Consider the following 25,245-nt stretch of genomic DNA (forward strand, 5'->3'; position numbering starts at 1 on the left):
TTTTTTATATATTTCATTCTCATATTTTTGAAAAAATATTAAATGAATTTGTATGTCATTTTTCTGTAATATCTTCATTATATAAAGAATAAACTTGATTAAATCATGAAAAAAGGTATATTTTAAACAATATGTATGATTAATTCGATTTTTGAGAAATGCATATAAAACAGTGATATAGAATGTAATAAAAACCGGTTAATTATACATGATTTCTTTGTAATATGCTATTATGTATTTGTAGATTCTAATTGCCATACATTTATGTTTCCATCATCACCGCAAGTATAAATATATTCGGAATCTAAAACATTGCAGAATATTGAACAATTCAGTTCGTATACATCATGTGCATTGTTTTGTATAGCATGAACAGTCCACCCTTCTTTATCTTCTTCGTAAACAACTAAATTTCCATCTGATCCACTAGAAACAATTCTTCCTGATATTCCACTCCATGAAACTGAATAAATTGCACCTGTATGTACTTTAGGTAAAGTCGTTTGTTCAACCCAGGTTTCTTCAAAAGGCACAAGAATAGATGCGATATTCGAATAATCATGAGTGCTGGGTTCTCGTTTCCATATTTTTATCGTTTGATCATCAGATGAAGAAACTATTGTATATTTAGATTATAGGATTTTTGTTACATGTTAGATATACCAAGTCTTGGGTCAAATGATCCTTTTTCAAAATCAATACACCAAACTGTACTGTTATGCCCGGTTATGTTTGCATAGCACGCCCAATCATCTTGGTTATCTTTCCATAGTTTAATTGTATTATCATAAGATGCTGATGCCAATCTCTGATGAATAAATTAATAGAAGCATTATATATAAATTTAAGACTTCTTCTTTAGGATGCCATAAGACCATTTTTACATCTTGAGTATGTTCTTGAAGCACAGATAAACAATCAAATTCGTTTTCTTCTTCCGCTGTAAAAATTGATGAATAATGTGTATCAGTGATGATGATTTATTATATAACCTTCCCATATCCATATACTTTTATCTCGAGAACATGTTGCAATTAGTCCTCCATCTGATGACCAATTAACGCTTTTAACTTCACTTTCATGTCCTTCTAGCGTTGCCATGCACTCCCATTCTGATTTATTTTCATAATCAGGTTCCCAAATGCCTACTGTTCCATCAAAACTAGCTGTTGCTAAAATGATATCTCCCTTGGTTTGTGGTTTCCAAGAAACTGATCGAATGCTTCGTTGATGACCTCCTTCTAATGTTGCTATACATTTCCCATTCTGTGTTGACCAAATCTTGACTGTTTTATCCGATGATGCTGAAGCTAATAGAGGAAGCGTTGGATGTGGAGAAAGATTCCATACACGGTCGACATGACCAGAAAGCGTTTGTATATGACGAAGATGTTTCATTTTTGACAGGGTAGAATGATTATTATTATTATTATTATCGATTTAAGTAATGAAAAATAACATATGAATATTTTACTTTTGTTACGATTCGTATTGATAAAGTAGATATTTAAAATAGTCGATCATACTGATACACTTTTCATGATTTTTTACAAAATTTGAAGGACATGGGATTAATGATTCCATACGATTCCGCTTAATACCTCATCTATCCATAAAGCCTCGCAACTAGTGGTTTCTACCGCTGTTTGATTAGTAATGTTTCCATGTGAATGTGTATTGAATTGATCTTCGATCGAAACGCTAACTGATTTGGAAACGGTAATTCCATCGAAAGTAGGATTAAAGTTTTCCTCGGATTTTTGTACAGTTGCAATGATTGGATAAGGTGTTTGTGATTCTCGAATACGCTCAAGATCTTTCAAAATTGGAGAAAATTCACGTCGAATATCTTGTGTAAATACTGCTTCTCCCTGACCCAACATAGACCATTGATTCGCTTTGAAAAGAGTAAGTGGAATAAATTTAACATTATTATTAGGTTGCAAATGAACATGAATAGGTATAACGTGACGAAATAAGATTATGGTTGCATGTTTTCCCTGATAATGACCTGAACATGGGATACGTACGAGCTCTGGAATCAGGACTGCGTCTTGAAAGATAGATTCATTGATATATTGGCTGATTTGTAACAATGCATCTTTTAATTCTGCTTTAAATAATGTCATAGATGAATCAAACGTTTGTGGATGATCGTTTTGGCTTAAGAAATGAAGCATTTGTTTCGCTGTTATATTTTCTGATGATTTCAAAAATGACATTTGCTCCTGGTCAAGCATTCTAAGTGACAACATTTTACACGGTATCATACAATCATTAAATTTATCTACTAAAATTTTAAGGCCATGATGTACATGTGCTTTGATGATAAAAATGCCGACATAAATACCTGGTTTATATGTTTCTTCATAGATTCGATATAGTTTCATGCTCTCGATGTATTCTGTAATTTCTGCCCGGGGAACTTGAAGTGAACGAACAAGTCCATCCAGAATTAGGTGAACCGGTGCAAATCGGAATCCATATGATAAATAGCGATTGCATTCTGATCGACTTGCGTGTTTAACAAGAAACAACATTTGACCTTTTCCATACGTTACTGACATTGAATTTGGCATTTCTTTGTTATTCTTTGATTTTCGTCTTCTTTTTTGTCCTGTTTTCATGATTCCATCATAAAGGACGCCTACATGATGCAATGGTTCATGTAACAATTCCGCAAGTCTTGTTGCAGCGACTATGAATCGCTGTTTAAAGATCAATGAATAATCAATTTGTTGGTTATTGGAAGGATCTGATAATTTTATATGATCTTTCATAATTGGAATTAAACTGATAACGCTTTTCCAAGAACGACTGACTTTATAAATCCAATAGAAAACATGATGGTCCACATCGAATTCATTGTTTAATGACTGAAGAAAAAACGAATTAGTTATGTTTTAACATTACATTTTTTTTTTTTTGATAATGACATACCCGTTCATGATATGTATCAGTGATTTCATGGGAAATAAGCATTCCATCGACTGTTACTAATAACTTTCCTTCAGTGTCAAAAATGGCACGTGTAAGAACCACTTTTTGTGCTCGATCTTTTCTAGCTTTTAATCGACGTGTTGCCTCAAACGATAGGCCTAACAATAAGAAGCATGCTGAAGCTGACTAAGGTTATATATGTTAGTTTGATTGGTTCAGAGAAGAAATATATATATATTTACAATAACACCGATAAAAATAATAGTCGTTTCTTGTGATATACCATTATTCTTGATACGGCGATATCTATAGACTGTACCTAGCGATGCAACCCAATGCATGCCTTTTATCATAATATTAGTTATATGAAATCTTAAAAATATATTTAAAAAAAAAAACCTGAAACAGCACTAGCAAGTAAAAATGAACATCCTAATAATTTCCACCATGCATTTGTCCATTTAGATTGAAGTGTAAAGAAAAGTACCAATGTAAATACCGTTGCGCAAATGGCAATAATTACCTAAGATATGATTTAGTAGATCTTGGTAATAAAAAATTCCTATATGTACCGATCCAATCACATGCGCAATACTATAAAAAGCTATATAATTCGAAATTCCTGCTTGACCTGTATAATGCATTCCTAAATGGTTCATGCTCAATTTATAGTTTGTAATAATAGCTTCGTACCACATATAGCTAAACCCCCAAATATTCCACCACTTACAATACGCAGAGGAGATACTTTTTCATCCGTTCCAGTTAATAAATATGCCAAAAGCAAGACAAGAACTGGAAGAAAAAATGATAATGCCGTAAATCCTGCATTATATTCTAGCTGATATTGAGGATCCCCATCATGAAGAACAATTGCACGGTTTCCCAAAAAATGCATGCTCCATATAGCAATTCCTCCCATAGAAAGTGATGAACTCAGAAGTAAGGTCCTACTTATTAAAAATATACCAAATCCTAGAACCTTACCAGTTGAATATTCCACGAATAGACGTCCTATGTCTAAGCAATTCTAGTGTTGTATATGATCCTAATACAGAGATAAAGTATGAAAGCATGACCACTTTTGGCAAAATACTCTATAACCATAATATTAGCATATTATCACTATATTTTCATTTCTATCATCTATTTATCTACCTGCTCAATAATCTCTCCATATACAAGCTCCTGTGACATGATGTGGTTAGAAATACAATTCAATGGGGGATGAAAGGGTTTTTATATTAATTTTGAATCGACAAGGTTTATTATTAAATATATAGAATATGAAAAGGACGCATATATTACAGGAAAATAACGCATATAAAAGGATATATGGGATTTATAGATAAAAATACTCATTTGTACTGTATATAAATGTTTGTTTTTGTTTAAAATTTTTATCTGAATATCTGAGGGAATATGTATATAAAGCAGCGAATCGCTATGACCTCTGATGAATTAAAGATGGGTTGTTTAAATAATGTGAAAGAAAATGTCTAAATATATAAGATAATGGTTGAAAATAGGTTGTTTTTGATTAATAGCAATGTATATCAAGAAATGAATGTATAATTAAAAAAAATGTCTGATTTAGGGTTATACTGTTAGTATTATTTGATAGGGTTGTTGTCGTAGGGTTAGGTCTGTGTTGTTAGGGTTGTTGTTAGGGTTATTATAGGGTTATTGTAGGGTTAGGTCTAGTTGGTGGGGTTAGGGTTAGGGTTGGACAGGAATAGAGTTGAGGGGGAAGGGAGGAGAGGGAGAAGTCTAGATTAGTTATGTTAATAAATAAATAATCTTTAATTTTTTTTTCATCTTGTTTCTTAAAAAATATAAAAAAAAGATTTATCAATAACTTAAATAAAATACATAAGTAAAAAATGAATAAACTCTTGTTAAAAAACGTTAGCACTGAATAGATATTAAATTTGAAGATTTTCTATTGGAAATATGTTCGTCCATATAAGGATTAGAATATCTTGATTATAAAAAGTATTTGGAAAACCTATTGTGTTGAAATATAAATATAATCAATGAGTTGTGTGAGATGGCTCATTATAGTCTAGAACTGAACTTTCTCTGGTTTGTGATGTTTGTGATGTTTGTGATGTTTTTGCATAAGGTGTTTTATTATATATTGTGTTTGGATAGTTTTCAAAATTTTGAAAATCATTTTTGCGATTAAAAGAACGGTTCATATTTTTATAATATTGTACTCCATTTTCATTCCAATATTCAGAATCAGATGAATGACTAAATTTATCGATATATTGATCATTCATTTTATGATTTCTATAATGGCGCCAAGTTAAATAAATAATTCCGATTAATATAAAGATGAGAATAATAGCCACGATATGATAATATAATCTCCATGCGATTTTCTGTTTTTCATATAAATCATTATCTTTAGAATTAGGAATGAAAAGATTAGTTTCACTTTTAGCTTTTGATTCACGAATTTTCTTGATTACTTCTTGGTCAATTCCTAAAAACCTATTTAACATATCCTGACTTTCTAGCGGTTTATCATAAGGAACCATATGAGATGCATCTTTGATTATGATGTATGTTAAGTTTCTGTCATATTGATAATATCCAACAACTTTATCCATAAATACCCAATCTAGCCTTGGTGCTTGAGTACCATCTTCCCGGAGAAAACCTTTACGTCCATTCCATTCCAAATTGCTAATCAGGTCTTCCGTTCCAAGATGATTACAAATAATATCTTTATCTCCACTTGATATTTTTAGCATGAAAATTATTTAATTTATATACATAATAATTACCTATACAAAACAACTTGTATTTTGCTTAAAATACCTGGAAGCAATTCAACAGATGGAGGAGAACTATATCTCAAAAAGCTTTCTGTGAAACGTAGGTTGCATTCCTGCCAGGAAACTTTATCATTATTAATATTTAAAGCTTTTAACACCTCTGGTTTCTTGGAATGTTAATAAATCATAAGAAATCATAAAATTACTTACTCTTAAATAAGTGCCTAATTGTACCCCTCCATCAGGCCATTTAATATCACATGTTGGATATTTTAGCCTTAAATCATACATATTAACACATTTTTTATCTTCCCTAAGATCGGGCCTAATGATCATTGAAAGAATAGAATCACAGTACTGAATATCCTTTAAATCTTTCTTGGAAAATGCTAGTTCACAGCTTTTCACCGCTTCTTGAATTTTTCTTTCTTGTTCAGAACCTTTTTTGACCACTTCGTTTTTTACTGCAAAAGGTAAATATGATTTATAATGGGTTAACGGGTCAATCCATCCATTTCCTACAAGGATTCCTTTAAGGTTATATTTCTTTTCTTTTCTTAGTAATATTGGGGAAAAAATAGCTATTCTTTACTTTTTTATCATCTTGTTCGTTTCTTTTCAATATAGCATCTGCAATGTATGGAACATACTGTCCAGAAAATGATTCCCCTGTGATATAAAGCTATTTCTATCAGTTTCTCGACATATCTTGATTAAATAATAAATAAACCTCGTCATTCTTGTATTGCGGAAATATTTTAAAAAAACTATCTAAAAAAACAAGAAAATCACTAACAGTCTTCAAAATTAAATCTAACTTCTTCCTTCCCATATATCATTCTCACCTGCGTCAATCCGTGTGGATAATTCTCTGGTAAACTATAACTAAACCCTGTTCCTGCCGGCTGATCCACTAAATATACATTTATACATAAATTCACTAAATAACCCTAAAATACCAAAAATAACATTGCAAAATTCATTCCACCCTCCTTGATTCTCCATAAGAACCCCTTCTTTAGTCATTTTAAACGGTCCATTCTCTAAAAAAGCTCCATCCATAGAAGAACATCCTGGACCCCCATTTAACCATATTACCTATTCATCACTGATAAATCATCGTATCTAATACTCATTCTAATAAACCGTTCTCTGTTTATCCACAATATATTTGTTTTCTGCAAGCAAAAAGAAAAGAGAGTTTCCGTTATCCTTGTTCACCTCAATATGACTAATTCTATGAATAAATCCTCATAATACGTCTCATCTATACCCAGAATATAGTTTTAGGTTATTATTCTCCGCTAATCCTGGCATACTTTCAACATAATACTCTAAATTAATATTAATAAGATCTCATAAAAACTCTCTTTTTTCTCAATAAAAACCTGGTGCTGCATAAGCCCCATATAAATAGGCCCATATTAACAAAAATATTGGTATTTTTAGCATCTTAAAAGACTTATTTGGTGCAGAATAGATTATGACTTTATGCAAAAAATCGATAAGGGTTGAGGTCATAGAGGGTTTAAGTAAGTAATGAATGATCCAAGAAAAAATACATGAATAGCTGTTGAATGATGTGATAAGAGTATAGAATGTATGTAAATAAGTAGAAGAAAGAATATGTGAAGTTTTTATCGAGTGGTTTTTTTTGCTCTTGGTTTAAGCTTGAAAGGTTATAATAAAGAAAGAAAGAGAAAGAGAAAAGGTTACCTCATCGACGCCTACAGGATGAAGCATTATTTTATTAAGTGTTTGTGGAGTATTTGCTTGATAACCCTTTTTGAATTATTTTTTTTATAAAAATATATATATATATACCTTGCTCCAATCATAGCTAATTGCATATGCAAAAATATCACCAGTTCTATTAAAAGCAGTGCATGAAATTGTTCCACCTACGTTAGCAAAGCCCTTTAATCTGTGTTTTGAGTCTTTGTCCCTGTAATGATAAGAAATTTTGATAGAAAGAAAGATATATATTTGTACCAAAAATGAAAAGTTCCATCAGAACCAGCAGTGGCAAAAGTTCCATGTTGTGGATGAAATGAAATATCATTAACGCTATATACGTTTGAACTATTGTTAGCGAGTCCAGTAGAGTCTCGATGACAACGAAAGGAAAAGTTTAAACTAGAAGTGTTAGATCGTTTTTCTTGATTTAAGCAAGTAAATAGCCTTCCCTTGCATCTTTATCTTCTACATATTGAATTGCACATCTTCCTTCTACACTGCCAATGGCATAGCCATTGGCCTTAATAAAGCATGAAATAACACGAGTTTGAAATTTTAATGGAGATTGTGTCGTTTTAAAAATAGTCGTTGGATTATTTAAATGAATAATACACACATGTCTATCTGCCGTTCCAATTACCATTAATTGATTCATTACATCCATTGTATAACATCTTTCTGGCAATTGAACTGTTGCAATTGGCTGTTGCTGTCTTAAATCCCAATATTTAAGCATTTTATCCCATGATCCTGTTGCAAGAATATTTCCCATATTTCCTCCATCGATAAAACGACATGATTTAATTGGAAGATCATGAGCCGCTACTTGAATACTTTGACCCGTATGCAAATCAAATAACATTCCTGCTTTATCTGTACCCACCGATGCTATTTTAGTCCCATCCTATATTATTCTTCAGATTCTTCATTTATACATAAAAAATCCCACTTTTGACCAACAGCATGATAAAACATGTCCCTGATGCTCATACATAGCTTTTCCAGTCGTCTGGCCTGACGACTGTACCTCATATATTTTAACTTTTTTATCCCTAAAAAAGTTATATCTTTATTATCCAAAAAAATTCACTTTCCATGATGAAACCGCAAGAAATTCCGCTTGAGGTGAAAATGATACTCCTGAAATACTATCTTCTGGCGGTTGAATAACCTTTTATCCTTAGTTTTTGCCCTCATCTATCACTACTTACCTCTATATCATTCTTAAGTTCCTGGTTTGTAATCGATGTTGATGTTGTAGATCCAAATAACGATGTCATAGGATTATATTGTGCTATTAATGTCTTATTTATCTAGTAAATTGCACTTTATTTGGTGGTTTAAAGCCTAATTTGCTGGTAGCTTATTTTTTTGACGTTGAGAGGGTGGTCGACGATAACCTCTAGTGGGTAGGAAGAGGGAGGTGATTAATGGGAAGATGGTTTTTTATGAGTAAAAAATAGATGAATTAATTAATTTCTTATAGTTCTGAAGGTTTTTGTAAGTTTAAGCCTTTTTTTGGCTTTTTTTTGGCTTTTTTTTTGACTTTTTTTGAGTTACTTAAATAACAAAATTTTCTTTATAAAAACCTTTTAAATATCTCTTGTTTTTCTCTATAAACCCCTATAAAATCCTTTATAAACCTCTTTAAATTCTTTAATCACTGTTTTATTGCTCATTTCTGTATTTTCAAGTTACCATGGTAACTTGTTGTCATGACAACAGTTGATATAACAACGAGTTGCCATGGCAACTACTTGATGATAAAGAAAAATGTCAAATTATATCAGTTTTTTTACTTCTTTTGAAAAAAAAATAACATTTCTCTCTTATTTCACATGTTTTCTTCCTTTTCTTCTTTATTTATTTATATTTTATAGAAATTTTAACCATTCACGTGAATTTCGATATAATTTTCAAACCTCGCTTTTTTAACTTCGGTAAATTTGACTGAAAAAAAGACGATTTTGTGGTATAAAAAGAGGGTTGTTTTAACAAGAATTTTCTAAATAAAAGGTTTTTTTCGATTTTTTTGATATTTTCTGGGTAGGGTGCTTTTTTTCCGGGAGAAAAAGGCTTAAAAATGAAGGGTTATGTCTGTTGATTTGAGACGGAAACTTGTTATTGTTGGAGATGGTGCATGTGGAAAGACATGTCTTCTTATGTAAGAATTAATGAAATATTTTATATAGATTTATAAGTAAACTTATGTTTTTTTTAGAGTTTTTTCTAAGGGGACCTTCCCAGAGGTATGAAATGAGTGTATTTTGAGAAGATAAAATTTTTCATATTTATACATGAAAAATTGTATTTTTGTGTTTAATAGTATTTAATGATACGAAAGGTGTATGTTCCGACTGTTTTTGAGAATTATGTAGCGGATGTTGAAGTTGACGGTAAACATGTAGAGCTTGCACTTTGGGATACTGCGGGACAGGAGGACTATGATAGACTGCGTCCTTTATCATATCCAGATTCACATGTTATTCTTATTTGTTTTGCAGTTGATTCACCAGATTCATTGGATAATGTTCAAGAAAAGGTATTTTTTTTATTTTTTTATTATGTATTTTCTCTGATTTATTAGTGGGTTCCGGAAGTGATGCATTTTTGTCCAAGTCTCCCTGTTCTTCTTGTTGCATGTAAAAAAGATCTTCGTCATGATATGAAAACAATTGAAGAACTTCGTAAAACATATCAGCGGCCGGTTACGACTGAGGAGGTTTTTTCTTTTAATTGTATTAATTCATGTAAGATTGAGTAAGTATTAGGGACGAGTTGTTTCTGCTAGAATTGGTGCGGTTGATTATCATGAATGTTCTGCAAAAACAAATGAAGGTGTCCGTGAAGTCTTTGAATCAGCAACAAGGGCTGCGTTGCTTACAAAGCAAAAGAAGTCAAAAAAATGCATCATTGTTTAGATTATGGTTTTATAATATTATTGAATAGGTGTTAATTTATATTTCATTTCCTACTGAGCTATTTGTAGCATTAAATATAGCAAATAAATGAAGTTAAGAGGTTTTGATAATAAATTATTCTGTATTTTATTTACTACTTTTTTTTTTATATTTTCATATCAATTATTTTTCTTTTGGTATATTTTTTGTTATATGAATTATAATTCGGTAAATTATAAAATTTTCCTTCATTTTGGCAATGTACGATGTTATTTGAATATGGCAAATAAATGTATTTAATTGGTCAATGGTTCCTCACTTTTATTCTCTTGTCTTTTTTTTTTTTCTCTTCTTTCTGCTTTAAACATTTCTAGTCTAGCTTTTAATTCATCGTCTAGAAAATAATTAGTTTTTTCTTTATTTTACTTGTAAGCTACTTGGTATTAAATCTTCCAATTTCAATGGTGATCTATTAAATGGATCTTTTTCTTCACTTAATAAATGACTTTTAATAGTTGCCATATCGACAGTAACCCGGCTGCTTGGTAATATCACAGGGTTTACCATCAAACATGCCATGATAGGATCTGCTATAGTTATTTTCTAAATATATATATTCTAAAAGAAAAAATACCTAGAAATTCCTCCGGAATTTCTCCGAGTTCTTCTTCGTTATCTTCGTCTTTTTTCTTAACTTCTTCTACGTCATTTATTAAAGATAATAAATTGTTAATATCATCTAAAGATTTTGTAGAATATTTTTTAAAAATTTGGGTAGTACGAATAAATAAATCTCTTTTGTATGAGCGACCATCTTTTGCTATTGCCATAATGAAAGATTTTTTTGAACGTAAATTAAGATATATATCAGCAATTGTAGAAAGAAGAGATTTCGGCTCGAATCTATATTTTTCCGGGTTTTTTACTTTTAACTTTGTACATTTAGGACCGACCAATGCATTCATATTATAGTCAAGCATAGCAGCTAAACGATCTAGAGAAATATTGGTATTAAATCTAGATTTTTTATTTAATGCAAACTTACCAACAACCTCGGGACAACAAAAAGCATCAGGAATGCTAGCTGTAAATCTTTTCAGCAATTCTATGGTTTCTGTAGCTAATGACATATATGTTGTTGCATATTTTTCCAATTGAGCTAAGTAATGACGTTTTTCTTGTCTTTCATCATTGAGAGATATATTTTCTGGAACATCTTCTAGTTCTAATTGAAGATTATGTATCTCTAAAAGTTTTGAAAGGGCTTCATCGAGTAAATAGGTCACGTCATTAAGTAAAAGAGCAACAAATTTGACAAAAAAGTTAAAGTTGTTTCTAGAAAATATAAGAAAGTGAATGAAAAAATAGAAATACTGACCGGCTTTCCAATAGAAGTTTTTCACGATGTCCAGGATTTTCCCATATAGCTTTAAAAATCTGTGATATTTGATATCTTATATTAAATTTATCGTAAAACTGAGAAGATAGGCCAGTAGATTCGACTTCTAATAATACTAAATATATATATATATGCAAAAAAAATGCCATTTACCAACATAAAATAACATCAATGCTGGTAAAAGATGATGTAATGAAAAAGTGTTAGAATTTAGTATGTCTCCCAAAACTCCATAAGGATAATTATGCTGTTTTAAAATCCCATAAAATAGTATTTCTGCAAGCTTTGCTTTGAGATATGGGTTTTTAATATAAGACGGACTTTTAAGAAAAGTAATTATAAATGTAACTAGTTCAATAGCAGAATTAGATATTATTAATTCCGGATTGTATCTAAACAAGTAAGCAAGTATCATTATTGATAATATCATACTTGGATGTGTACAAAAAAAAATCTGCTATCTCTTCTACAAAATATTCCGGAAGATTTCGTACATGGTCATTGATATCTTGAGGTAAAGGAAGACTAATAAAATATTAAAATCAATAATAAATGTTAAGCATACGTTATTGTTTTTTGTGGATGCTGATGTTCTGGATCAACATGTCTTAAAAGCCAAGATGCCAGTAAAGATAGAAAAGAAAATGACTTTGATTGCAAAACATTATCTAAAAGCATTGTATCAAAACAATAACAATAGCTTTTTGTTTTTTCTATTTGTAAATGAAGTTGTTTCATATTTGTATTCAAAATAGAAGCATGAGTAGTCTAAAAGTCTTATAAAATAAAATAAAAATTGTCATCAATCTTACTTTAATCCAATGAGATTTTTGAGATTCTAAAATATCATATTGTTTTTGTAAATCACTAATCCTTTTCATAATATGTTCATGATTAAGCATGGCTGAACCAAGACCATAATAATGATATGCAACATTTAAGAAAAAAATTTCAGATATGAAATTAGGAACATCTTGGATTTCGTCCTTGTAAAATAATTCTGAAGTTTTCTCATCCGAATTTAGCTTTGTTTCTTTCGCAATACTGATTCTTGGCTTTTTTTTAAAGTAGTCAATATCAATTCTATTAATCTTATAGTTTTTTAATTACATTTATCAAAAACATTAAATAAATACCTTCATATAATTTACGTCAATGAAAGGTTCCGAAAAACTATTTATAATATTGGTAATGTTAACAATATAACCATCTGTGCTGATTGATTTCGGATCGGCCTTTTTTAATAAATGAATTGTTTGAAAAATAGTTATTATAGATTGTCTTACATGAAGTGCTTTTCTTTTTTTGTTTAATTCTAATACTTTTGCAAAATATTCAAGCATTTTTTCTTTACACTCTGGAGATGTTCTTATAATCGTGTTTATAATAAAAAACAATTGATTCTAGTATCAGATTAATTTTTATCGTTAATAATGTTTTTTTTTCCACTTGTAATGTTCGCATAGTAAGTCTTAAGCTATTTATAGACCCTAATATATCTGCTTGAGAACGTTGTGATGCATTTGAAAAATATAATTCCGATATTTTAACCTATCAAATGAATATGTATTTAAATGTATTCCTTTCATTATACCTGCATGGGTGTTAGACGAAGATATGGTCCTAAAATAGATGTATATTCAATATCGGCTGCTGTGCTATTTTCAGGTAACCATGCTGGTAAATGAATTATCATCAATGTAAATGGTTTCAGTGTAACGAGCTGGCTAAACACCTGAATTTAAGTAAATAAAAAATAACTATTCAGAAATATTACTTTAATATATGGTTGATAATCATCCATAATCGTTTTTTGGCAAAGACGACGGCTTAATTCAACTGTTGTTTCTCCCAATAAATCTGTCAATGTTCCTTCTTTATCAAATTGATAAACTAATGCTCTAAGAAAATCAAATGGGATCCCATCACTCGTATCCAATTCTTGCAAAAGTTTATTCGCAAAATCGATTGGTGCATGTTGAAGTCTTTATATATCTCTATAAGATTGTTCAAATTTCATTGATAATTAGGTACATACTCAAACATTTCAGGAAGCGTAATTGAAAGACCTAAATAACTAACAAAAAGACGTTTTGCCTCCTTAATAACGTCTAGTTTTTCCTCTGCATCTGGCAATTTTTGTATTAATTTTTGCACTGAAATCGCACGTTTCCAACAACTAACAAGATAATCAAAAGGTCGATTAGGCGATGGCATTGAAAGACGTGCAAGAATTACTCTATCAAGCGTATCAATTGAAATTACCGGTTCTTCATATTAGACATGTAAATATTCAATTTAATTTTTCTTTTACCCAACGATTCATCGATCAGTTCTTGTCGAAGATTTGATAAAAACATATAATTCGGGACCTTCAAATGACTCTCTAGCTGTAAAAATATTCATTAAACTCCTTCCAAATCATTCATTTCATATTATTACATCTAACGTCACTTGTAATATTTTACTTAATGTTGATGATTCCCATGCAACAAATTCTGATTTATCCTCTTCTTTAATAGTCATCCTGTCCGATATTTTAATACTATTTTCTCTACTATTTATCTCCAATTCTTCTTTAATTTTTTGATCTTTTTCTCTTAATTCCATTAAGATCCTGCTTAACGTTTTTTAATAAAAACTTAAATATAAATCTTTATTTTCTTAATATTTCTAATAAAATGTTAAGACTGAATGTTAAAAATTAGTTTAAGAACCTTAATATTTCCAAAATTTATCCTTAAAACTTAACTGGACGTCTATTTTCCGGAGGTCGATTTTCAAGGTCGGCAGTCGAGTAAAAACCCAGACTAGTCGAGCAGGTAGAAGGAAGAAATAAAATACAGTAAGCGAGTAAAGAGGAGGTATTTTTGTATAATTTATATTTAAACCGAAAGATAAATATGGTGATTAACGAAGAATAATATTGTTTCGAGATGGACCAACGCCAATATAAAGAATTCTAATGCCAAGAAAATCTTCAATGAATTTGACGTATGCTTGTGCTTGTATAGGCAATTGATGGAATGAAGTACAGTTGCATGTTTTTGTTAACCAACCAGGCAATGTTTTGTATTCGACATCAAGATTTTTGAGAGTTTTTAAATCAGCTAAAAAAAATGAATAAGAAAGAAAAGAGAGGAATATATTGACCAGAAATGTATGGGATTTCTTTATTATTAATTTTATATGCAATGCCGATTTTTATTTCTTTTAGAGTATCTAAGACATCGAGTTTTGTGATCATAAGACTATTGACGATAAGAAAAATGAAGGAAAAAATATAATATAAACCTTGAATAGCCATTGACCCAATTTGAATACCGTACAAGTACAAGATCAAGCCAACCGCATCTTCTTTTTCTGCCTGTTGTAACACCCCATTCTAAACCTACTTGTTGAAGATGTTCACCTATATTCTAAAAAAAAAAAATGTTATATTTGCAATTGATAAAAATATTTAATAATTACATCGAAAAGTTCTGTCGGAAATGGACCATAACCTACACGTGTTGTGTATGCCTTCATAACACCGATAACATTCTTAATACTTTTTGGAGGAAGACCTAATCCTGTACATACCCCACCAATCGATGTATTAGAACTTGTAACATATGGATATGTCCCATAATCGATATCAAGCATTAATGCGTTTGCTCCTTCAACAATAATTCGTTTTTGTTTTGTCATCATTGATTGTATAAAATATACTGCATCTACTACATAAGATCGAAGCTTTTCCGCATATTCCTATGATTCTATTCAATTCCTTGACTTCAATATAATGCATTGGCCTCTTTTACCCTGTATTTATTTAATTCTTTTTCTACGTCAAATTCAAACGGTCCATATCGGCGTTTATATGATTCATAATTTTCACGAAAAAGACGCTCAAATTCTGAAAAATCATATAAATGATGTACTCTAATCCCATTCCGTTCCGCTTTATGACTATACGCCGGTCCAATTCCTTTTTTTGTCGTACCAATACTATATTCCCCAAGTTCAAGCTCTTTTAACTCATCAATTACTTGATGATAATCAAGAACAAGATGAGCTCGATCCGATACAAAAATACGATTTTTCGTACAAATTCCTTTCTTTTCTATAGCTTCCAATTCCGAAAAAAATGATGGAATATGTATCACCACTCCCGATCCAATTAAATTTAGACAATTCGGACTCGTTATTCCCGATGGAAGAATATGAAAATTATATGTCTGATCCCCGATAACAATTGTATGTCCTGCATTATTCCCTCCCTTCTAAAATTTAATCTTTTTCTTAAAAATTCCTTCTAAATATTATTACTTGGCAACGTGCACATAAGTCTGCTTCTCCTGATAATATATCCACAAGTTTTCCTTTACCTTATCTTTATTAGTCCTCAAAAACTCTACTTCTTTCATGAAACTATAAACCTTCATCTCCCCATTGAACACCAAGAATAACCGTAACCCTTAATTTTATTAGCATATATGCTATAATATATCTTTAAAATCCCCTTTAAACTTACCCTTCCTCGACTTTTCCCCTCATCTCCTTCTCATCAACTTGTTGGTTCATTCAATCAACGGATCCAACTGATTCTCGTCACGTGATATATCACGTGACGTTAATTAGTAGTAAACGACTCGTATAACTGGTGGCTCCGCCGGAAGTGATGGCCTCGATTTCCTCTGGGGTTAGAAGACGTCTATGAAAATGTATAGGAAGAGAAGATATATTAATTGATAGTTCTTTAGAAGTATCAGCAGGTGGATTTTTGTGTGTTTGAGGAGTTATAAAACGATTTTTTCCTAAGAAGCGAATAAGAGGTCGATGTATATGCATAATATAATTTTCGAGTAAAGCGAGGGTTAGTGTAGGAGGAATTCGATAGTGATAAGCAGGTAAATAATATATTTGAGGAGTTTATGGAAGAAATAAGAGGAAAATAGGAGGAATTGAGCTATTATAGGACGCATATAATCCTTAAATAATAGGTATAAATGGGATTTAATGGGTTAAATGTATATAATTTGTTTATAGATCTATGAGTATAGGGAAATTGACGCATATAATTGGGGGAGTTAATATTGTATGCGAATTATTATAGAATATTTGTGTGTTTAATTGTGGATAATTTTATTTTGGAATGCAAGAAGTCTCTCTTTTTTCTGGAATTAGTGTTGATAAAAGGGAGAAAGTGGTTCGATTACTTGAACAGCTTACAGGTAGAAAGCCTCATGAATTTAAGGAGTGGCATTTGGTGTATGCACCGCCAGGTAAGTGAGAAATGGCGCGAAGAAGATTGTGGATGTATGTAAGACGGGGATATAAAGGAGATGTAGCGGAGATATAGCGCATATATAAAGCATATATGACGCATATATGACGCATATATAAAGGATATATCACGCATATATAAAGGATATATAGAGCATATGTGACGCATATATAACGTATATGTGACGCATATATTCGGTAAAAATCTCTATACACTCTGGAATATCCACTTTCATATCTATATATCATGTTAAAGGCATGATTTATGCATATATTTGAATTTGCGCCTATTATATTTAAATACATTTCTTATAATTTATTTTATAGCATCTTCAGATTCAGATTCTACATTTTTAGCACGACCTGATCTGTATCTTCGACTTAGTGCATCCTTGACCAATAATTGTAATGTTAACAATCATATAAATAATGATTTTATTTCGACGTCTAATAATACGTCTACGTCTAATAATACGTCTAATACTTTGACACAATTTTTCTCATATGATTGGTATTTTTTATTTGTCTTTATATAGTTTTTAATACTTTTAGGAAGATATCACTTGTTGATGTACCCGATATGGGTATAAAACGTCCTGTAACATCTCGATTATACCTTCAATCGCATGTTTTATCTGGTAATGTGTTTACATTTCTTCAAGAACTTGATTATGTGTATGATTAAAGGCTTTTAATAATCAAGATTTATGAAATTAGGTTTCATTTTGAATATGTTATGCAAGGTGTACAATTTATATATGGAAATTGTATATTAATTTTGTTTCAAACATTACGTGTGAGTTTTATATATGTAAATGTTATAATTATTTATGAAATAGCCTTTAGAGAAACATTTATTGGAAGATTTGGTACAGGTAGATGTTTCCGGTGGATGGATACTTCAGGCATCAGTTTATGTAGAAGATGCAAGTGATCAGACACTTATGACTCAAGCGACGGATAAATTGGCTCAAATACGTAAGATTTTGAATGGTATATGTCATCTTGAGCCAGTAACCGATAATCGATTAAGATGAGTATAATTTTATAATAAAATAGCGATTGAGTTTTGTTTTTTTTTTCTGCACAATTTTATGTATGAATATTTATCAGTTATTGGTTTGGGTAAATTTTTATTTTTTCGCCTGAATGATATATATTGATTAGGTGTTTGTATAGATTAATTATATTTTGGATACTAAGTCTATGAATCAGCTTGTTTTGTTTTTGGCATGGCTGTAATTATAAAAATCTTCAAAATGATTTGTAGATCATAGATATATATTGTATCTTTAGTGTTTTTTATGAATAATAAAAAATATATGGTTTTTTGAGGTAAGATTTCTTTATTTATTATTAAAATTGAGATTTAGTGAAATAGAAGTGTTTTAGATTTGCGATTAGTAGATTGGTATCGATCGAGAATTAGTAAAACATTTATTCTTGTACAGATTATGGAATTGGTCAGTTTTTGATTATCTAGAATGACCTGGTTAAATCTTATCGAACGTTGGAAAACGCCTATAGTTTTTATCTCAATGTCATGTTCGCCATATGTAAATCTTTCGTTCGAAAATTATTTATTTCATAATCATTCAGCAAGTGCATTATTATTTCTTTATCGTAATGATAAATCAGTTATTATTGGGCGTAATCAGAATCCATGGTTGGAGGTAAACCTAAAATATTTGGATGAGAAAGGGATTTGCTTAGTACGGCGTTATTCTGGTGGTGGCACTGTTTTTCATGATCTTGGTAATACGAATTATTGTTTAATGACATCACGAACACGATTTGATCGAAAGACAACGTTAAAAATGGTTATAAATGCTTTAGCATTGGCGGACAAACATGTTTCTATGAATAAACGATATGATTTAGTATTTGGTCCAGATGCTTTAAAGGTTTCTGGGTCTGCCTTTAAGATATCTAAAGATCGTGCATATCAACATGGGACAATGTTGCTTAATACTGATCTTGTGTCCTTGGAAAGTCTTTTAAAGATACCAAAGAGGATAATTAACGCAAAGGGTGTACCCAGTGTGCGTAGTATTGTGGGAAATCTTGGTCTTAATCATGAGGATTTCTGCCATTATTTATGTCATGCATTTGAGGATACATATGGTTTAGGACAAAAGGTGCCGGTTCATTATGTTTTAGAGGAAGAAATATCCATTGTTGATGATATTCAGAAATGTGTTGAGGAAATGAAGGTTGCTTTTCCTTTTTTTTTAGTTTTTTATTTTAATATTTGACAGAAATGGTCATGGATTTATGGGCAAACACCTGAATTTACCAATCATTTAGCATATACATTTGATTGGGGTCATGTTGTAGGTTTTTTATATAGTAGGTAATCCATGCTTAATCGTATAGAATGTTCATATAGTATGCAAGCGTGGATTGTTTTCTCATGTTTATCTAGAAAATGGTTCAAATTTATCTTTTCTTCAAGAAGTATGTCATGCATTAATAGGTCGTCGTTATGTACCAGATGAGGTACGTTCTCTTTTGCATACTATGCAAGTTTTGCCTGGTTCGAAACAAATGTCACTTCAATTCTTAGAATGGCTAGCTGATTCTATTTAAACATGTATATTATTCATTGTTTTTTTTAAAAAAAAGTTTATATGGTTAGATTTAGATGGACTGATTTCCAAACATTTTAATTGAATTTAAATATGCTGCTTCTGATACTTTTTCTATGCTTAAACCTTTCAAATGAGAGACAACACATGCTACTTGAATAATGGTGCATGGTTCATTTCGTCCTCTGACCATTTTTCCTGAAATGAATTTGTCTTTTTTTTCTGCACAAAATACATAAGACGTATCTTTAATATATGGATATGAAGCATGTGTAGGAGAAATACTACACCAAGGTGCATCTAATTTTTTTCAGTATTTTTCCTCTGGATCAATCATGAATATTAAAAAAGATTCACCTGTTTCAAGCATTAAATATTCCAATGGTATTTCTTTCACAACTTTTAGGTTTTCTTCTGTCTTTAGGCTACAACCATTTACACCAATGGATAAACCCAATGATATATAATGTTGCATTTCTTCAAGTGTACCTGTAAAGCTATGAACACAGCCTTTTCGAGGCAATTGAGGAAGATATGGTGAAAGAATAGCTATAAAGTCATCCGCTGCTGCACGGCTATGTAGAAAAAGAGGAAGATCAAGTTTCGGTGCAATAGATAATTGTTTTTCAAAGTATCTATACTCATTTTATCAGAAAAAATTAATTTATTCAATAAATTCGACTTAGTTTGCAATTCTTTAGATGCATATCCAAGTCTATCATAATCAAGGCCAATCTCTCCGAATGATACTACTTTTCCTACTTTTTTTCCAAAAAGTGCAAGTTTATATATTTCTTTTAAATATTCTTCTGGTCCTTCTGGATATTTTTCAAATTCTGTCACACGAGTTGGATGACATCCTACTGTAGATGTAAAATTACAATATTCTTGGGCCAATTCAAATGCTTCTTTAGAATCTTTTAAACATCCTCCTGTTATCATCATTTCACAACATCCTACTTCTTTTGCACGCAATAATATTTCATTAAAATCATTTGGATGGACTTTTTTCTCCCTATATATTCCTCTAAAGACTGGATCTGTTGCGTTAAATCCTATATCAAAATATCTCTGCATATTTTTTAAACTTCTAGAAAGGTTTGCTAACTTTATCATATAAAATATTTCCTTCAATTATAATTTATAGATATATTGATCCAAATAACAATATTCTCTAACAAATAGTCTTCTTTCTTGGTTTCTTTTAATATATTATCTCTGGATATTTATCTTTTGCTAAAGGAATACACTATTCTATACAGAAATCTTTTTAAAAATAGGCTATTTGATGCTAATAATATGATCTCTATTATACAATAAGTATCTCTCTGTATTTTATATCATCTTATATAACATACTTATAGATTTATTTTTTTAAACCTATATCTACCAATACAGAATATAATGGTCATATATATATATATACAAAATACTCGTTAAACGCTTATTTTACGTCTTATATTATGTTCTACATTAATATCTAAGTCATTTTTCTGGTTCTCTTCTCTTAATTCTATTCAATCATATTTATATTCAAAAAATCTCTCTCATTACTTGGTTTTTTTCAATTATCAACAAATTATACAAACTTTTTCTTCTTAATCTTTTCAAATATATTCTTTCTCTTCAAAACTATCCTCTCTTTTTATATTATTCAAATTTATTGGTTTTCTATTCTTCACTTATTTCTTAAGGCTTTTTATCATTCATGAAAATATTATTAACTGGCTTATGGCTATGTTTCTTTCATTCAATACTTACCGTCTGTCAATATGCTGCTGTATAATCTTAATATTTATATCTATCTCCTAGTTAAGGCTCTTTAATCGAGGTCTTTTTCAACCGGTAAATTTATCAGCAAATTTAAAGCTGGAGCTGAACCGTTTTTAAGGTGGAATGGAAGTAAATAAAGATGAAGCAGAACGGTATGTTTTATAAGGAAGAATAGTAGAAATATTTATGTTAAATAGGTGTTTTGAAATTGCTAAGAAAAGATGGAAAGAAGGAGATCATGAAGGAGCTATTAAATTTGCTAAGAAGTCAAGTTCATTATTTTCAACGGGAGAAGTTAAAGAATTTATAAGATTTCTTGAGAAATTATCAGAAAAAAAGGGAACAGAATCAAAAAAAGAAGAGACATTAGGTGGAAAAAAGGGAACCAGTGGTTCGGAAGGTTTTTCTAAAAAATCCGGGATTTCAAGGGAATCTAAGGGGTCAGAAGGGTCAAGCGGAAGTAGGGAATTTACGGCGAAACAGAAGGTCTTGTTTTTATATGGATTAGAAGGGTTTTTTAAACAAAAAATATAGGCAGTAGTAGATCGAGTTAGAAAATGTAAACATACGGCATATTATGAGATTTTGGATATTAAAAAGGAAGCGAATGATTCGGAAATTAAGAAATCCTATCGAAAATTAGCTTTATTACTTCATCCGGACAAGAATGGTGCGCCAGGAGCAGATGAAGCGTTTAAACGTATGTGAAATGGATGAAAAAAAAGGGTAGAAATAATAATAATAATAATATATATATAGTTGTTTCGAAGGCATTTCAGGTGCTTTCTGATCCTCAGAAACGTATGATATATGATCAATATGGTGATGATTTGGATTCGAGAGCATCTGGAGCAGGTTCTTCAGGATTTTCAAGAGCCGGAGGTGGGTTATTCGGGGAAGAAATTGATTCACAAGATTTGTTTAATATGTTTTTCGGTGGAGGAGGAAACTTTCCTTTTTCCGCTGGAAGTAAGAATTTAAATCAAATTTGAAATGGAAGAAGGATTAAAATGGTATTTTAGATCCTTTTGTTACATCATTTGGTGGTCCTCAAATAAGAATTCATCATTTCGGCGGTTCTGGTTGGAGAACTCGTACTAATAGGCAACATGGTCAATCAGGACAAGGATTATTTGGAATTTCAACTTGGATTCAATTATTACCTTTCATTATTGTTGTTCTTTTCTCGATTTTCTCATCTTTTGCCACTTTCTTTAATTCTGCATTTTCTTTTTTCGGCTCTGGTATGCCGTCTTATTCATTTACTCCTTCTCCACCTTTAACCGAATTACGTTATACTTATTATCATCATATTCCTTATTTCGTCGATCCATTAAAGGTTAATTCTTTGTCACAAGTTAAATTGTCCCGTCTTGATAAAAAGGTTGAACTCAATTATATCAATGCTCTTCGTATCAATTGTGAACATGAAATTGAAGAAAGAAAACGCAGAATGGAACAAGCTTATGGGTTTTTTCGAGTTGATAAAGACGCTTATGAAAAGGCTAAAAATATGGTTCAAGTATCTTGTAATAGATTAAGAGAATTAGGCATTCGGTAATGGTCTGTCTTCAAAAGGTTGATCCCCTTATCCTTTTCTTGTATATATAGATACACACCCTTTGCATAGCTCTTGTTGCCATGGTAACGCTATTCCTACACTACTCCTCTGTTTCTCTAGCAACACGTGTTTGTCAATCTCCTCGACATCGGTTTAAAATGAAGCTGCATCAGCTTTCAGATGCTCATCTTTTCTCATATTCAAAGGCTGTTTATCGTATGTTAATGCGTCTTTCAAAGCCTTCTTTGCTTCGTCTTGTTTTATTATGGCTTGATGATCCGTTTTGTATGACGTCTAAAGGCTCGGTTCAATCGGTACGCGATGCTTCAATATATAAAGAATGGGCAGGATCCAACACGGTTTCTCGACGGGATATCGTTGAACGTATAGTCAATATAGACTGGGTAAGTTTTTATTAGTATTTAACACGATTTATTGCGTTAAATATGCTATTTTTTTTTTTTTTTGAAACAATGAGGCTAACCCGTTTTCTAGAAGGCAGGGCTTTGTGCAAAGCAGATTGCCATGCTTGATATGCAATGTATGCGCCTATTTTGTTAATATATGCGTTATTTTTCTTATTATATGCGTTAGATATTTTTGATCATGCGACCGCCTTAAGATGGACAGCAAGGAAAATTAGTGGATTAGAAGGGGATATACGATGTATTATGATGTGTTTTATTTTATTTTATTTTCTTATATTTTTTTTTTTTTAATAGTGACGCCTTTTGATGGTGAAAGTATTGTTACGGCGCTTAGGAATGCATTGGATTCAGTATTTTTTAATGTTTATTGAAACCTTTATTGATGAAAGTGTATTTATAATGTTTAGCATATTTATTGGGAAAAGCATCCTAGATTGCCATTATTTTTGATTCGAATTCAGATCCAGGATGCTTTTGTGCGTGTTTTACCACCGCCAAGACGTATTTTTTATATGGCATTATCATTTGGTTCACCATTTTTGTTTCATACAATGATTCGAGATTCTTTACATGATATGTTACTTCAGGTGTGTTTTTTCATGGATTATATGTATGTTGAATGAATGAATAAATGGTAAAAGGCGATGGAGATTTTTTTATTTTTAAAACATCGACCTGTACAACTTTTCCATACGAATATGACGATTAGGAATATTGAAGCGATGGTAAAGCGTAAGGGAGCATCCAGGCATCCATCTGCATTAGGTGCATGGAGTATTTATGCGGAAAATGAGGTAGATACATCACCGATTGATCCTCAGGAAAAAGTACGAGAACCTATTCCAGAGGATGTTTTGGAAAGACAAAAGTATATTGCAGGGGTTCGTTTTGGAAAGGATTTGGATAAGATAGAAGATGCATTGGATAGATTGGCATTTCGATTGGAAGAAGTATGTATGGATGATGATGATGATGATGGAAAATCGGATATGTTTCGACCGAGTGTAACATTGGTTTTTGAGGGAGGAAATGTATTAGCAGGGTTGAAAGAAATGTGCGAAAAAGCGATTGCGAATGCGGAACAAATACCGAGCTGGTTAACCGGTGAAGATGGCGTAACAGAAGGTGTGATTTATAATGGGTTATCACAAACGATAAAATAATGTAATATCAATTTTGGACTGGGTAGAAGGAATATATTTTGCCAAAAGGCTTAAGAAGTTTATTTAATGATTAATGGAAGGGTATGATAAAAGTGATCGATTAATGATATTTTTTCTTATTGAGTAAGTGAAGGGCATTAAAAATGATTAATTATTAAGCATTATGATCATTGATAAAAGGCGTATTTTCCATATCTTCTGTGTCTGACGTTTCGATTAGACTTTCTTCATTCATAAGATGTGCAATTGTTTTAAATTTCGCTTTAGATTTGTTCCAAAGCGATTTAAATAATATTGGTGAACTTGTTTGTATCGATATAAGTTTGTTTAGGCGTTCTTCAAGTTGTAAAAGTTGTTGAATTATTCGTGGTTGGTTGCAAATAGTCCATTTCCAAATATCTGATCTACCATAAATCCGGCCAATATGAAACATTGTATTGTAACCTTTTTCGATCCCTTCAATACGACCTTCTATACGTGCACGAACGATACCATCACGGAAGCCTTGTTGATATCCGTCATGATAAAATCTATAAATCAGATGGGCAAGATCGGGATAAATTTTTGTAATAGTAAATACTGGTTTTCAATCCATAGCAATGAATCAAGGTCGATCTGCATTTGAATGGATTATTTTTTTATAGGATTTTTTTTTATAATTTTTTCATATGCGGTTCGGCTATTTTTTAGTCCAAGTGCTAT

The 25,245-nt window shown here is 31.0% G+C and overlaps 13 protein-coding genes across 13 annotated transcripts; 5 read left to right on the plus strand and 8 right to left on the minus strand.

The window, feature by feature from the left end:
* Positions 1 to 230: 230 nt before the first annotated feature.
* On the minus strand, positions 231 to 1,398 carry T552_01065 (hypothetical protein; the record flags this gene model as incomplete). The annotated part of the gene is made up of 4 exons (XM_018369658.1): positions 231 to 616; positions 664 to 808; positions 852 to 940; positions 993 to 1,398. 4 exons carry the CDS (start codon positions 1,396 to 1,398, stop codon positions 231 to 233), a joined length of 1,026 nt encoding a protein of 341 aa, XP_018226848.1.
* Positions 1,399 to 1,525: 127 nt separating this feature from the next.
* T552_01066 (hypothetical protein) lies at positions 1,526 to 4,183 on the minus strand. Its single transcript, XM_018369659.1, has 8 exons — positions 4,099 to 4,183; positions 3,928 to 4,037; positions 3,634 to 3,890; positions 3,513 to 3,586; positions 3,340 to 3,463; positions 3,183 to 3,283; positions 2,941 to 3,126; positions 1,526 to 2,876 (listed from the first exon to the last, which is right to left on the minus strand). Exons 1-8 carry the CDS (start codon positions 4,135 to 4,137, stop codon positions 1,572 to 1,574), a joined length of 2,196 nt encoding a protein of 731 aa, XP_018226849.1. The 5' UTR covers positions 4,138 to 4,183; the 3' UTR covers positions 1,526 to 1,571.
* Positions 4,184 to 4,927: 744 nt separating this feature from the next.
* Positions 4,928 to 7,224, minus strand: T552_01067 (hypothetical protein). Its single transcript, XM_018369660.1, has 10 exons — positions 7,115 to 7,224; positions 7,000 to 7,060; positions 6,873 to 6,957; positions 6,686 to 6,824; positions 6,572 to 6,639; positions 6,457 to 6,525; positions 6,319 to 6,408; positions 5,937 to 6,272; positions 5,736 to 5,893; positions 4,928 to 5,685 (listed from the first exon to the last, which is right to left on the minus strand). The coding sequence occupies exons 1-10, from the start codon at positions 7,176 to 7,178 to the stop codon at positions 4,974 to 4,976; spliced, it is 1,782 nt and encodes a 593-aa protein (XP_018226850.1). The 5' UTR covers positions 7,179 to 7,224; the 3' UTR covers positions 4,928 to 4,973.
* Positions 7,225 to 7,363: 139 nt separating this feature from the next.
* T552_01068 (hypothetical protein) lies at positions 7,364 to 8,743 on the minus strand (the record flags this gene model as incomplete). The annotated part of the gene is made up of 8 exons (XM_018369661.1): positions 7,364 to 7,396; positions 7,443 to 7,508; positions 7,551 to 7,671; positions 7,719 to 7,912; positions 7,960 to 8,367; positions 8,413 to 8,490; positions 8,554 to 8,634; positions 8,675 to 8,743. 8 exons carry the CDS (start codon positions 8,741 to 8,743, stop codon positions 7,364 to 7,366), a joined length of 1,050 nt encoding a protein of 349 aa, XP_018226851.1.
* Positions 8,744 to 9,467: 724 nt separating this feature from the next.
* Positions 9,468 to 10,430, plus strand: T552_01069 (GTP-binding protein rhoA). The gene is made up of 6 exons (XM_018369662.1): positions 9,468 to 9,509; positions 9,553 to 9,627; positions 9,685 to 9,712; positions 9,808 to 10,005; positions 10,051 to 10,185; positions 10,235 to 10,430. Exons 2-6 carry the CDS (start codon positions 9,557 to 9,559, stop codon positions 10,382 to 10,384), a joined length of 582 nt encoding a protein of 193 aa, XP_018226852.1. The 5' UTR covers positions 9,468 to 9,509; positions 9,553 to 9,556; the 3' UTR covers positions 10,385 to 10,430.
* Positions 10,431 to 10,613: 183 nt separating this feature from the next.
* T552_01070 (hypothetical protein) lies at positions 10,614 to 14,418 on the minus strand. Its single transcript, XM_018369663.1, has 17 exons — positions 14,205 to 14,418; positions 14,077 to 14,152; positions 13,801 to 14,032; positions 13,540 to 13,747; positions 13,357 to 13,497; positions 13,212 to 13,313; positions 13,049 to 13,165; positions 12,899 to 12,997; positions 12,575 to 12,853; positions 12,328 to 12,530; positions 12,195 to 12,287; positions 11,916 to 12,154; positions 11,742 to 11,868; positions 11,409 to 11,698; positions 10,998 to 11,357; positions 10,801 to 10,950; positions 10,614 to 10,757 (listed from the first exon to the last, which is right to left on the minus strand). Exons 1-17 carry the CDS (start codon positions 14,370 to 14,372, stop codon positions 10,660 to 10,662), a joined length of 2,982 nt encoding a protein of 993 aa, XP_018226853.1. The 5' UTR covers positions 14,373 to 14,418; the 3' UTR covers positions 10,614 to 10,659.
* Positions 14,419 to 14,626: 208 nt separating this feature from the next.
* Positions 14,627 to 16,374, minus strand: T552_01071 (adenylosuccinate synthase). Its single transcript, XM_018369664.1, has 8 exons — positions 16,279 to 16,374; positions 16,184 to 16,221; positions 16,074 to 16,132; positions 15,566 to 16,024; positions 15,234 to 15,512; positions 15,057 to 15,181; positions 14,916 to 15,013; positions 14,627 to 14,872 (listed from the first exon to the last, which is right to left on the minus strand). Exons 1-8 carry the CDS (start codon positions 16,326 to 16,328, stop codon positions 14,673 to 14,675), a joined length of 1,308 nt encoding a protein of 435 aa, XP_018226854.1. The 5' UTR covers positions 16,329 to 16,374; the 3' UTR covers positions 14,627 to 14,672.
* Positions 16,375 to 16,858: 484 nt separating this feature from the next.
* T552_01072 (hypothetical protein) lies at positions 16,859 to 18,113 on the plus strand. Its single transcript, XM_018369665.1, has 5 exons — positions 16,859 to 17,029; positions 17,358 to 17,541; positions 17,583 to 17,705; positions 17,748 to 17,826; positions 17,870 to 18,113. Exons 1-5 carry the CDS (start codon positions 16,900 to 16,902, stop codon positions 18,065 to 18,067), a joined length of 714 nt encoding a protein of 237 aa, XP_018226855.1. The 5' UTR covers positions 16,859 to 16,899; the 3' UTR covers positions 18,068 to 18,113.
* A 355-nt stretch (positions 18,114 to 18,468) lies between these two features.
* On the plus strand, positions 18,469 to 19,710 carry T552_01073 (hypothetical protein). Its single transcript, XM_018369666.1, has 4 exons — positions 18,469 to 19,243; positions 19,289 to 19,363; positions 19,407 to 19,623; positions 19,669 to 19,710. Exons 1-3 carry the CDS (start codon positions 18,515 to 18,517, stop codon positions 19,617 to 19,619), a joined length of 1,017 nt encoding a protein of 338 aa, XP_018226856.1. The 5' UTR covers positions 18,469 to 18,514; the 3' UTR covers positions 19,620 to 19,623; positions 19,669 to 19,710.
* T552_01074 (hypothetical protein) lies at positions 19,626 to 20,741 on the minus strand. The gene is made up of 3 exons (XM_018369667.1): positions 20,301 to 20,741; positions 19,976 to 20,253; positions 19,626 to 19,918 (listed from the first exon to the last, which is right to left on the minus strand). The coding sequence occupies exons 1-3, from the start codon at positions 20,732 to 20,734 to the stop codon at positions 19,671 to 19,673; spliced, it is 960 nt and encodes a 319-aa protein (XP_018226857.1). The 5' UTR covers positions 20,735 to 20,741; the 3' UTR covers positions 19,626 to 19,670.
* A 727-nt stretch (positions 20,742 to 21,468) lies between these two features.
* On the plus strand, positions 21,469 to 22,998 carry T552_01075 (hypothetical protein). The gene is made up of 5 exons (XM_018369668.1): positions 21,469 to 21,543; positions 21,589 to 21,877; positions 21,926 to 22,091; positions 22,151 to 22,360; positions 22,414 to 22,998. The coding sequence occupies exons 1-5, from the start codon at positions 21,515 to 21,517 to the stop codon at positions 22,950 to 22,952; spliced, it is 1,233 nt and encodes a 410-aa protein (XP_018226858.1). The 5' UTR covers positions 21,469 to 21,514; the 3' UTR covers positions 22,953 to 22,998.
* On the plus strand, positions 22,987 to 24,589 carry T552_01076 (hypothetical protein). Its single transcript, XM_018369669.1, has 6 exons — positions 22,987 to 23,356; positions 23,448 to 23,493; positions 23,547 to 23,618; positions 23,675 to 23,742; positions 23,788 to 23,967; positions 24,022 to 24,589. The coding sequence occupies exons 1-6, from the start codon at positions 23,033 to 23,035 to the stop codon at positions 24,541 to 24,543; spliced, it is 1,212 nt and encodes a 403-aa protein (XP_018226859.1). The 5' UTR covers positions 22,987 to 23,032; the 3' UTR covers positions 24,544 to 24,589.
* Positions 24,590 to 24,697: 108 nt separating this feature from the next.
* On the minus strand, positions 24,698 to 25,164 carry T552_01077 (hypothetical protein; the record flags this gene model as incomplete). Its single annotated transcript, XM_018369670.1, has 2 exons — positions 24,698 to 25,073; positions 25,124 to 25,164. The coding sequence occupies 2 exons, from the start codon at positions 25,162 to 25,164 to the stop codon at positions 24,698 to 24,700; spliced, it is 417 nt and encodes a 138-aa protein (XP_018226860.1).
* Positions 25,165 to 25,245: the final 81 nt, after the last annotated feature.

Source organism: Pneumocystis carinii, assembly GCF_001477545.1.
Source record: "Pneumocystis carinii B80 chromosome Unknown supercont1.4, whole genome shotgun sequence".
Lineage (NCBI taxonomy): Eukaryota > Fungi > Ascomycota > Pneumocystomycetes > Pneumocystales > Pneumocystaceae > Pneumocystis > Pneumocystis carinii.

Excerpts from the sequence above, each read along its gene's own strand:
- T552_01066 (XM_018369659.1), bottom strand. The coding sequence starts at position 4,137 with ATGTCACAGGAGCTTGTATATGGAGAGATTATTGAGCAG. Across the intron at positions 3,587-3,633 it reads TGGGGGTTTAGCTATATGTG|GAATGCATTATACAGGTCAA; the intron begins GTACGAAGCTAT and ends TGAACCATTTAG. Across the intron at positions 3,127-3,182 it reads TTATTTTTATCGGTGTTATT|TCAGCTTCAGCATGCTTCTT; the intron begins GTAAATATATAT and ends ATATAACCTTAG.
- T552_01067 (XM_018369660.1), bottom strand. The coding sequence starts at position 7,178 with ATGCTAAAAATACCAATATTTTTGTTAATATGGGCCTATTTATATGGG. Across the intron at positions 6,640-6,685 it reads ATTTTGCAATGTTATTTTTG|TGGATCAGCCGGCAGGAACA; the intron begins GTATTTTAGGGT and ends ATGTATATTTAG. Across the intron at positions 6,526-6,571 it reads ATCCACACGGATTGACGCAG|ACTGTTAGTGATTTTCTTGT; the intron begins GTGAGAATGATA and ends TTAATTTTGAAG.
- T552_01069 (XM_018369662.1), top strand. The coding sequence starts at position 9,557 with ATGTCTGTTGATTTGAGACGGAAACTTGTTATTGTTGGAGATGGTGCA. Across the intron at positions 9,628-9,684 it reads GGAAAGACATGTCTTCTTAT|AGTTTTTTCTAAGGGGACCT; the intron begins GTAAGAATTAAT and ends TGTTTTTTTTAG. Across the intron at positions 10,006-10,050 it reads TGGATAATGTTCAAGAAAAG|TGGGTTCCGGAAGTGATGCA; the intron begins GTATTTTTTTTA and ends CTGATTTATTAG.
- T552_01070 (XM_018369663.1), bottom strand. The coding sequence starts at position 14,372 with ATGGAATTAAGAGAAAAAGATCAAAAAATTAAAGAAGAATTGGAGATA. Across the intron at positions 14,033-14,076 it reads ACTGATCGATGAATCGTTGG|AACCGGTAATTTCAATTGAT; the intron begins GTAAAAGAAAAA and ends TCTAATATGAAG. Across the intron at positions 12,854-12,898 it reads TTGACGTAAATTATATGAAG|ATTAATAGAATTGATATTGA; the intron begins GTATTTATTTAA and ends AAAAACTATAAG.
- T552_01071 (XM_018369664.1), bottom strand. The coding sequence starts at position 16,328 with ATGAACCAACAAGTTGATGAGAAGGAGATGAGGGGAAAAGTCGAGGAA. Across the intron at positions 16,133-16,183 it reads TGTTCAATGGGGAGATGAAG|GTAAAGGAAAACTTGTGGAT; the intron begins GTTTATAGTTTC and ends AATAAAGATAAG. Across the intron at positions 15,513-15,565 it reads AAGAATTAAATAAATACAGG|GAATATGCGGAAAAGCTTCG; the intron begins GTAAAAGAGGCC and ends ATAGAATCATAG.
- T552_01072 (XM_018369665.1), top strand. The coding sequence starts at position 16,900 with ATGCAAGAAGTCTCTCTTTTTTCTGGAATTAGTGTTGATAAAAGGGAG. Across the intron at positions 17,706-17,747 it reads CTTCAAGAACTTGATTATGT|GTTTCATTTTGAATATGTTA; the intron begins GTATGATTAAAG and ends TTATGAAATTAG. Across the intron at positions 17,827-17,869 it reads TTTTGTTTCAAACATTACGT|CCTTTAGAGAAACATTTATT; the intron begins GTGAGTTTTATA and ends TTTATGAAATAG.
- T552_01073 (XM_018369666.1), top strand. The coding sequence starts at position 18,515 with ATGACCTGGTTAAATCTTATCGAACGTTGGAAAACGCCTATAGTTTTT. Across the intron at positions 19,244-19,288 it reads AATGTGTTGAGGAAATGAAG|AAATGGTCATGGATTTATGG; the intron begins GTTGCTTTTCCT and ends AATATTTGACAG. Across the intron at positions 19,364-19,406 it reads CATTTGATTGGGGTCATGTT|AATGTTCATATAGTATGCAA; the intron begins GTAGGTTTTTTA and ends TTAATCGTATAG.
- T552_01074 (XM_018369667.1), bottom strand. The coding sequence starts at position 20,734 with ATGATAAAGTTAGCAAACCTTTCTAGAAGTTTAAAAAATATGCAGAGA. Across the intron at positions 20,254-20,300 it reads TCTAAAGAATTGCAAACTAA|ATACTTTGAAAAACAATTAT; the intron begins GTCGAATTTATT and ends AAATGAGTATAG. Across the intron at positions 19,919-19,975 it reads ATATTTAATGCTTGAAACAG|ATGCACCTTGGTGTAGTATT; the intron begins GTGAATCTTTTT and ends GAAAAAAATTAG.
- T552_01075 (XM_018369668.1), top strand. The coding sequence starts at position 21,515 with ATGGAAGTAAATAAAGATGAAGCAGAACG. Across the intron at positions 21,544-21,588 it reads AATAAAGATGAAGCAGAACG|GTGTTTTGAAATTGCTAAGA; the intron begins GTATGTTTTATA and ends TATGTTAAATAG. Across the intron at positions 22,092-22,150 it reads AGCAGATGAAGCGTTTAAAC|TTGTTTCGAAGGCATTTCAG; the intron begins GTATGTGAAATG and ends ATATATATATAG.
- T552_01076 (XM_018369669.1), top strand. The coding sequence starts at position 23,033 with ATGGTAACGCTATTCCTACACTACTCCTCTGTTTCTCTAGCAACACGT. Across the intron at positions 23,494-23,546 it reads TGCCATGCTTGATATGCAAT|ATATTTTTGATCATGCGACC; the intron begins GTATGCGCCTAT and ends TATATGCGTTAG. Across the intron at positions 23,743-23,787 it reads TGGATTCAGTATTTTTTAAT|CATATTTATTGGGAAAAGCA; the intron begins GTTTATTGAAAC and ends TATAATGTTTAG.